Raw genomic sequence first — 10,621 nt, forward strand, 5'->3', positions numbered from 1 at the left:
TTTTTATGACACTTTTTCAAGGCTTCGCATGTTTTGTGTTAATTTTTGAAGTCATTAATGTGGATGAAAAAAAAAAACAAAAAACAACCAATTCTATATTTTAATGAGTAGATACATGGATTAAATTTTAAGTACTCAACATATAATAAAGTGTTGTATATTTTTGCATTTAATAATTGAAGGGATCTTGAACAAGAGACATGCAGAGTGAATTGAATTACTTGATTATTCTCCATATATAATTTGAACAAGATAATAAGAATGCGGTTATTCGTGAGTTGCTCAAAAAGGTATGATTTAGTACTTGTTTAGGTGCCATTGAGTTGATAGAAAAAGGTATTTTTTATTGAAAATATTTTTTTTATATTTTTAGTATGTTTGATAAATTTTTAGTAGTAAAACTAAAAGCACTAAAAAATAAAAAAAAAAATATTTTTTTGAGAAGCTACAATTTACATCCTTTTTAAAAGATTTTTTTCTTAAAAAAAATATTTATCACATAATAAATAAACAATGCAAAAAAATACTTTTATATTATTATACCCAAACATAATTAATAGATAAAAAAATCTTTTTACATGAGATATCCAAACATAAAATTATTTTTACTTTTTTATAAGATCCTTTAAAAAAAGATAACTAAAAAAAATATTTTTTTAGAAACTCACCAAAACAAGTCGTTAATCACTACTCTTACTCCTAATTTATTAGTATTTTGTTATATGAAAAATTTTTATACAACTAATTCTTTTTTGTATATGTTACTTGTTAGAATATTGATTTAACCTTTTAAAGTGTCATAGTAGAGTAAAAAGAATTTTAAATTTGTTATTTATATATTTTTGTTGGTCTTATAAATGTAAGAGTATTGAATGAATTTATTCTGATTGCATTATATGTAAACAAGTTAAATATCAAGTTTTGTCAAATATATTGTGCTTTTTTTTTTTTGTATTCCTATCTATACATGGATTGATATTTTTATAAATTTTCTACTTAATTTGTTTAGTGTTAGAAAACGTAATTATAGTATTATTCTTGTCATGGACAAGATTAATATAATCGTATTTTTAATTATTGCATATCATAATATTAAGAATTTTGCACACATTGCTAAATTATTCTTCAAAGAGGTTGATTATGTGATTACTTATACTAGTTATTTGGATAATTATATCTTGCATGTTAAGAGTGTTTTGGATAATTATTTATAAGATATTGAATTTTCTTATAATTTTACAATTTATAATTCTATTAGTTGTTATTCTTGTGAATCTTTGAATGATTTTAAATAGTTAACTAATTTGGATTTAATGCTTTTATTTTTAAGTGATGTTATTTTAAATGGTAAAAATAAGACTGAAAAAAATAAATTTAAACATATGAAGGCTTATAACACAATTAACAAGAAGAACCTAACTACTATTTAGTAGGTAAAGAAGAGCTATCAAAATATGGTCTTTGAATTAAGAGATTAAATTTGAATTTATTAAAAAAAAAAGAAGCTTCTCATTTTTAGAAAAAAAATACTTGTTACTAGAGAAGATACTTCATTCCAGGTGTTGTTGGGGATTATCAAAATCAATTCCAATGAGAATAATTTTCTTAATAAGTATTATAGTCCACCTATATTTAGTGAATCTAATTTTTTTACATTTGATATATATGCAAAATCGAGGACAATTCTTTTTGAAGATTGGAAGATTTGTTCTCATAAGTAAGGGTCTAGCAATTAATTGGAGGCACTTAATAAATGATTTTACTAACTCATTTTGTGTGTGAACATGAGCTACTGGATATTCAACATTTATTCCATTAGCCATACAATAAGCATCAAAAGCTTGGGAAGTAAATTCATTTGGGCAAGTAAATTTCTGGTTTACAGTGGCATGTGATTCAATTACACTAATATTGGTATAATATAACCCAGATGAAAGTGAGGGCAACTTTTCTAATATAACCTTTTTATTTGAATCATGTGTTGTGATACATAAGTACTCATGACTTCCCTCATTCATAGCCTCAATATGATATCCATTTCGGCGAATATCTTTAAAGCTCAACAAGTTTTTTAGAGACTTGGTAGAAAATAGTGCATTATTTATTATGAATTTTGTTCCTCCGAGAAACAAATTTATAGCTCTTCTGGAGTCTTAAATCACATTGCCTGAGCCAATAATAGTATTAACATATTCTTCTTTTGGCACAAAATGGGTAAAATATATATCACTTTTGAGAATGGTGTGCGAACTTGCACTATCCGCAAGGCATACATCTTCATTATATATCTTTGCCATTTTCTTCAAAGACAAATAATAATAATAATAATAATAAAATGAGTAGTATGCACAGTTAAATTGAATACTTGATTGGAATTATTTTTCTAAGAAACACGGTATATAAAAATAATGTCATATACTAAATTTTTATTTTAAAACTTGACACATTTAATGATTTCAAAATTTATAAACATTAATATTTTATTATTTATATACATCATATTTGAAACTTAAATATATAGAAAATAAAACTTAATAATAAGTTCTTTACATTATTTATTTACATGGATACTTAACAATCCCATATATTAAACTATTCCATCATTGATCAAATGACCAATATTTTCTTTAGGATCCTCAATAAAATCAGATACATTATAATGAGTGGTGGAATTTTCAGCATCGTTTGAAACAAAATTTGTTTTCTTTCCTTTGTCGTCCTTTTTCAAAGATACTTGATAAAGATCGACTAGGTACCTTGGTGTACGACAGGTACACGACTAATGGCCCTTTCCACCACAACGGAAACACTTATCATCTGTTGATTTATTTTGCCAAATATTTCTTTCTTTATCCCACTTCTGGTGAGATCCTCTCTTTTGAACATAATTTCTTTTACTTCCATAATTTTTCTTGTTGCCAAAACCTTGTCATTTACCTCTTCTGGAGTAACGATTTGCCGCATTTACTTCAAGAAATGGGGCGGCGCTAGTTGGGCGCGCTTCGTTATTCTTTAAGAGCAACTCATTGTTGCGTTCAGTAACAAGAAGGCAAGAAATTAACTCAGAATATTTTTTAAATCCTTTTTCTCGATACTGCTGCTGCAGGAGCACATTCGAGACATGGAAAATCGAGAAAGTTTTCTCTAATATATCATTATAAGATATATTTTTCCCACGTAATTTCATTCGTGAGGTGATTCGAAATATTACCAAATTATATTCATTTATGGATTTAAAATCCTGTAGACGCAAGTGCGTCCATTCATATCGGGTTTGAGGAAGTATCACCGTCTTTTGATGATTATACCTTTCTTCAACGTCTTTCCAAAGATCTGCAGGATCTTTTAATGTGAGATATTCATTTTTTAATCTTTCGTCAAGATGACAACGAAGAAAAATCATGGCTTTGTCTTTATCCTTCTGCGATGCATTATTTTCAGTCTTAATGGTATCTTCAAGATCCATTGAATCAAAATAGATTTCAGCATCTAATATCCATGATAAATAATTATTTCCAGATATATCAAGAGCATTGAATTTAAGATGAGAGAGTTTCGACATAATGAAAATTTGTTATCTGAGTCTTCCTAAAAATTTGATCAGAGTCTCGTGCTGATAACGCGTTGTAAAATAAATAAATAAGGAAGATATAAATATAAGATAGAGAAATATAAAATCCTAGTGTTAATGTTCACCAATATATATATATATATATATATATATATATATAAAAGTAGCATTGTATGTAAAGAGAGAGAATGTTGTTATTGATGTTATTGTTTATACCCTCTATTTATACATGAATAGGGTTCATATTTTCAATATTTATTAAATATAAATTCTTTTTTGGTAACATGAATATTCTTTTATGGAAAAACTGAGCCACTCATGATATTAATGGGCATCCACATCCTTCGTGCTTACCACAACATTATCTTTCATAGATACATCATTAGTTTAAGTTTTTTATAGTTAGTTTCATCAGTATCCAAATTTTTTATGGTCAAAAAATGATTATTTATTTTATCTTTTATTTAATTTTAGATTTTTTTATAGTTTTATTTTAAGAAAATTTGATTTATTTTTAAGCTGATTAATTAAAGGGTTTATTTAAACAAGTTTATAAAACGAGTTTTAATGAATATACGTTTTTTTTATGTATTTAATAAAAAAATAGGTTATTTGTTTTGTTTATTACATTAAAAAATAAAAAAAAACAGTCTAAGAAATTTTTTAGTATTAATTCTTTTTATTTTTATTCATTTAATTTAAGTTGTCAATAATAAATTTTAAAAGTCCAATAAAAAACTTTTTTAAAAGTCCAATAAAAAACTTTCTAATGATATAAATTATTAAGAATATTTTTTTTTAAGATCTAATAGAAACTACTATAATGGTATCATTAGAATAGGGATATTGAATTACAAAGGAAACTCAAATCTATGTAGAAAAAAAAATATTTTTTTTAGATAAGTGAGATTAGCTGGATCATATTATGAATCTTCAACTAGAAGATGTGCATTGCATGTAGATTACTTGCTCCGTTTCTAATTAATTCTTTTTTCAGGTGTATTTTTTAAATGAATTGTTATTTTGAATTCCAATAACTTATTAATTAATTTATAATTATTATATCCTTTAGACATTTATTAGAAAGAGAATATTTATAGTCATACAAAGACAAATGTGTAACACTGTAATGACTAATAAAAGTTATTTTTGCTTTTTTCCTTTAAATTTGTAGATTTTAAATAAAATTTAATTATTTATATTTTAACTTTTCATTTTAATAAAAATTAATTTTTAATAGAGAATTAATATTTAAAATAATTTCTAAAATATTATGTATTTGTCAATTTAGTAATCAAAATATCAAATATCTCAAAATAATTCTTAAAAAGTACAGTAATAAATCATATTGATTATTACTGATTAGATGAAGTTAAAATTTCAAGAAATGAATTAATTTAAAATTGAAATTTGTATTAAAGTTTGTAACGACCCAATTTTCAGTAAGTCATGATCATACCAGAAATCAAGTGTCACCAACTTGTTCACATGAAATCTTTACTATGTATTATTAAGCCTGTAATTGGGTTAGCGTACTATCGAGTTTTGAAAAAACTTTTATAAGAAAACTTGCAAGGACAACTAATTAAACATACACAAGCCGGCATTATATACAATCACAACACATAGCATAAGCCACGCATAAGCATACAGGTACTGTCGTGTGTGTGTATATATATATATATATATATATATATATATATATATATATATATATATATATATATAACCCTTCAGAAATACTATTATGTACAACTCAACACTCCGGGCCCTGGTCCATATAGAAAACCCCTAAACTGGCACTTGAACTAGCCTAGTCCACTATGTACACCCTATTCTCTTAGTGAGTCTGACCAAAAGTGAGAGATTAACACAAAGGCTAGACTAACACAAAAAAAACTATCAAAAGGCACAACCGCAGCTCCCAGGACTCAGCTGTCATCGTCAGAGGAGATCACAACCACATCAGAAAACTCCTCAGGATCCTCGTCCTCGTCATCAGAAATCTCTATAATCTCAGGAGGGACACTGGCACTCGTGCTACATGTCTGACCAGCACTCGCCGGTCCATTAATAGAGGCGGTGAGCGGCTCCTCAGAAGATGGCTTGGATGAAGATACTGAGATCTGCTCCACGGGAATGTCGTCCTCCGGTACAGGCTTTGGAAAAAGCTCCTCCATGGACTCAGGCTCAGGGTCTGCCTGATCCGCAGGCTGATCGGGATGCTGGTGAGGCACCGGCCCATCATGAAACGGGTGAATGGAGCATCCGGGTGGAGTCACTGCAGTGGGAACTCATAGGGCATGTCGGGGTTAAACTGTGGAGTGTCAATCGGGTGATGGAAAGGATGATCACGCAGAATGTACATACGAGTCCTAATCTCTGCAGCTACTACATAAAACCTATGCTGTACAATATTCTCGTATATATAGAGAGGGTCCATCTCGTAAAATATAACTCCGGTCTCCATCTGAAGGGGAGGAAGAGAATGGGTAAGAACTGGGGGTTCTTAGAAGGGTCGAAGGTGGTTAGTTTAGTCAGAATTTCCACAGTTCAAGTAATTCACAACGAAATATACAAGTGTCACAAAGAAATATCTAGTCACCACAATTTAGAATAACATTAAGGAATGTATAAACACAAGAAGACAATCACAAACAATTTCACAATGTCAAGTAAAATGCAAATGCGCAACAAGAATGATGCATGTCTATTCCTAACGCAGGCCATGAGCTCATGTGTCGGTTGCCTACCCGCTCCCGACATTACCCGGGCACGAGTCCCAGATATGATTTTCCAGATGCATCAGTGTGCTTATAAGTCGTACGGCTAGGCCGCATACAGTGTGACTTTTCAAATCAATAAGCGTACATCTGGAAAACAGTTCTCAGTGTGTGGGCGTCCCCACTTTACATTTGGCACTAAGGCCTAAACAAGGATACATCTGCTCTCCTGTGGCAGTAATTTTGAATAAAAACTCAAAATAGCATTTTCCTTTCAAAACTTAGTTTATAATAATAAACATAACCTTAGTCTTTTTATAAAAATATAATGCATCCTTTAAAATAAAATTTCCAAACTAATATCTTGTCCTTCAACGAGACCGAAAACCTGTTTTATTTTTTATCAAAATATTAACTTAAAAATTTATTCATTCTCGAGCTGACTAAAACCAACTTTATCAAAATATCAATATATCAACAAAATTCAACATGAAATGCAATCAAATTTCAATAACACTCAATCCAAATATCAATTTACTTATCAAATATCATTTAGTCGGTGAAAATTTATCAAAATCCTACCTTCATACGTAATCGAAATACTCGAAACTCTAGAGAAACTTTCTGACCGTGCTGCTGAAGGGAAAAACGTCCGGAATCCTCCGTGCCTCCTAGAACTCCAGTTGGCCAAGCTCAAGGGGTAGGGGAGCTACGTCACCGTCGATTTTCACCGGACAAAAGTAACGCCAACACGTAGAGGAGGAAGATACAAACACTTTTACCGGATTAAATTTTTTATTGGAATTACAGATCGCAAGAAATCGAGGCCGGAAGGTTAGAGGATTTTACGGTTCTCTCATAAAGCTTCGATCTCTCTCTCTGTTCTTTCTTTTTCCTTAGGCTTAGTGAATGAAAATGAAAAGTTAAGCAAGAAAAGTAATTGATGATGATTAAGGCTTAATGAGTTGTCAAGTTCTTATCTTACATTCCTATATTAAAGCCACGTTTCCCCTTTTCTTTGCCTTTCATTCCATGTACATATATATATAAAAGATTGAAATATGCTTATAAGCCGATATGCTTATAAGCCTAGCCTATATATATATATATATATATATATATATATATATATATATATATATAAAAGAAACATTAATAAGAATTATATATATGTACATAGTTAAGCATGCAAGCCACGTTTTGGCTTTCTTTATCTTAATTCCTTTAAGGCTTCGGCCAAAGGGAAATAAATATATAAATATTATAAATATATAAATATGATAATATAGTAAAGATAATAATAATAGTAATAATAATAATAATAATAATAATTTTCTTTAAATAAAATAATAAATCACAAATAACTTATTATTTAATTTTTCAAAAATTTGGGGTCTTACATCCTACCCCATTTATAAAAATTTTCGTCCTCGAAAATTGCTATAAACGAAAATTTTCATCCTAAAAGAAAATTTTACCCTCAAAATTTTCTTTACCTGTAAGCAGGTGCGAGTAAACGGTTCTTATCTTACTTTCTAGTCCTCAGGTATGTTGTGTGTCCTCATCTCGTCTCAACTTACGTATAGCAGTTAAAGAAATACAAGAATGTGACGCACCAGAAACATAAAGTGCAGTTAAGGAGCGAGTCTTAACACAATACTGATCATGGGTCAGGGAGTCCGAGTACGAGCATCTTCAGTCATCATTGTAAATACTCTTCCTGGCTGCTGAGATTTAGTTGAATCTTGAGCAATCTTCTTCTCACAATTCCTCGCTATGTGTCCAGGCATACCACAAAAATAACAAACGCTCGAACCCAATCGACATGGATTCCTACCATGGTCCTTCCCACACTGATTACAAACAAGGTTTGTTAGTGCTGGCTGTGGTCGCTTTCCAGTATCTCGTCCTTGCCTATCGATATTGTCACGAGCAGGAAGATTACTAACTTGCTGATTCCATAAGAAAGTGTCCTATTCATTTTAAAGTTCCTTCCCTGAGGGGCTATATACCGATTAAAATTTTTCGGAGGTAATTCTTGACGACTCATCTTTGCTGCCGCCACCTTCTTGGTACAGTCTTCCACCAACTGACTCTTATTGACAAGCTCTGTAAAATTTTGTATTTGCAGTGGTACCAACGAGTGCATTAGTTCTTCGCGGAGTCCTCCTTCGTACTTTAAACATTTCCATTCCTCAAAATCATCTGGGTTTCCCTGACAGATCTTAGAGAATCGGCACAAATCCTCAAATTTTTGAGTATATTCTGCTACTGACATACTCTCCTGCGTCAACTGCATCAGTTCCATTTCTTTAGCATCACGAATAGTTCTAGGGAAGTACTTTTTGTAAAATTCCTCCTTAAAAGTATCCTAATCAATCTCTTCCACCACCTGCCTTAACAAGCGTTGCACTCCCTGCCACCAGTGTTCAGCTTCTCCCTCCAGCATATAGGTCGCAAATTCCACGTACTGTCTTTCTGGTACATGTTGCGCTCGCAATGACTTCTCGATACCACGGAACCAATTGTCAGCTTCAGTTGCAACAAGCGTCCCCTTAAACTTGGGCGGATTTACCTTTAGAAAGGTTGCCAGTGTCATAGGGTTATCGGGGTTTCCGGCACCTTCATTATCATTACCGTCTCCACCACGCTCACCATTGCGTCCTCCGTTACGATCTCCGTTTCTCTCCCCTAAACGGTCAATTGCTCGCGTAGTAGCAGTTGCCGTTTCACGCACAGCCTCAGCCATGGTGTTCATTGCAGCTATAAAAGCATCTGCACCCCTCGTCGGTTCTTCTGCATGGTTTGCACCACGCCTACCACGTCCTCGTCCCAGTGCAGCCATCAAGATTCTGTGCACACCCAACATGTAATATTAAGGTGATCAGTATTAACATTTCAGGCGAAGTGTGAATAGTCTCTAAAATGGAAACACAGTGACAATCATGCAATTCATATCACAACGATATCCTATATGCATGAGACACAACTCAGAGAATGCAATGAAGCATGATTCAGTCCATATCCCCAGGCTTTAATAGGAACGAACTGCTCTGATACCAAGTTGTAACGACCCAATTCCCAGTAAGTCATGATCATACCATAAATCAAGTGTCACCAACTTGTTCACATGAAACCTTTACTATGTATTATTAAGCCTGTAATCGGGTTAGCGTACTATCGAGTTTTGGAAAAACTTTTATAAGAAAACTTGCAAGGACAACTAATTAAACATACACAAGCCGGCATTATATACAATCACAGCACATAGCATAGGCCACGCATAAGCATACAGGTACTGTCGTACATATATATATATATCCTGAGTTAGCATACAACCCTTCAGAAATACTACTATGTACAACCCAACACTCCGGGCCCTGGTCCATATAGAAAATCCCTAAACTGGCACCCGAACTAGCCTAGTCCACTATGTACACCCTATTCTCTCAGTGAGTCTGACCAAAAGTGAGAGATTAACACAAAGGCTAGGCTAACACAAAAAAAACTATCAAAAGGCACAACTGCAGCTCCCAAGACTCAGCTGTCATCGTCAGAGGAGATCACAACCACATCAGAACACTCATCAGGATCCTCGTCCTCGTCATCAGAAATCTCTATAATCTCGGGAGGGGCACTAGCACTCGTGCTACTGGTCTGACCAGCACTCGCCGGTCCACTAATAGAGGCGGTGAGTGACTCCTCAGAAGATGGCTCGGATGAAGATACTGAGATCTGCTCCACGGGGATGTCCTCCTCCGGTACAGGCTCTGGAAAATGCTCCTCCATGGCTCAGGCTCAGGGTCTGCCTGATCCGCAGGCTGATCGGGATGCTGGTGAGGCACCGGCCCATCATGAAATGGGTGAAATGGAGCATCCGGGTGGAGCCACTGCAGTGGGAACTCATAGGGCATGTCGGGGTTAAACTGTGGAGTGTCAATCGGGTGATGGAAAGGATGATCACGCAGAATGTACATACGAGTCCTAATCTCCGCAGCTACTACATAAAACCTATGCTGTACAATATCCTCGTATATATAGGGAGGGTCCATCTCGTAAAATATAACTCCGGTCTCCATCTGAAGGGGAAGAAGAGAAGGGGTAAGAACTGGGGGGTTCTTAGTAGGGTCGAGGGTGGTTAGTTTAGTCAGGATTTCCACAGTTCAAGTAATTCACAACGAAATATACAAGTGTCACAAAGAAATATCTAGTCCCCACAATTCAGAATAACATTAAGGAATGTATAAACACAAGAAGACAATCACAAACAATTTCACAATGTCAAGTAAAATACAAATGCGCAACAAGAATGATGCATGTCTATTCC

At 32.9% G+C, this 10,621-nt stretch overlaps 1 protein-coding gene and 1 pseudogene across 1 annotated transcript; both read right to left on the bottom strand.

Moving 5' to 3' along the window:
- Nucleotides 1-7,964: 7,964 nt before the first annotated feature.
- LOC148563746 (uncharacterized) lies at nt 7,965-8,602 on the bottom strand. Its single transcript, XM_088486927.1, has 2 exons — nt 8,307-8,602; nt 7,965-8,208 (listed from the first exon to the last, which is right to left on the bottom strand). The coding sequence occupies exons 1-2, from the start codon at nt 8,600-8,602 to the stop codon at nt 7,965-7,967; spliced, it is 540 nt and encodes a 179-aa protein (XP_088343053.1).
- Nucleotides 8,603-9,834: 1,232 nt separating this feature from the next.
- LOC148563747 (uncharacterized) lies at nt 9,835-10,373 on the bottom strand (annotated as a pseudogene).
- Between the last annotated feature and the right edge of the window lie 248 nt (nt 10,374-10,621).

Source organism: Arachis ipaensis, chromosome B5 (assembly GCF_059453495.1).
Source record: "Arachis ipaensis isolate K30076 ecotype BB chromosome B5, ASM5945349v1, whole genome shotgun sequence".
Classification (NCBI taxonomy): domain Eukaryota; kingdom Viridiplantae; phylum Streptophyta; class Magnoliopsida; order Fabales; family Fabaceae; genus Arachis; species Arachis ipaensis.

Bases quoted from the DNA above. Each gene is read 5' to 3' on its own strand.
- LOC148563746 (XM_088486927.1), bottom strand. From the start codon at position 8,602: ATGGAACTGATGCAGTTGACGCAGGAGAGTATGTCAGTAGCAGAATAT. The intron at 8,209-8,306 runs GTATATAGCCCC...CAATATCGATAG, and splicing joins CCTCCGAAAAATTTTAATCG to GCAAGGACGAGATACTGGAA.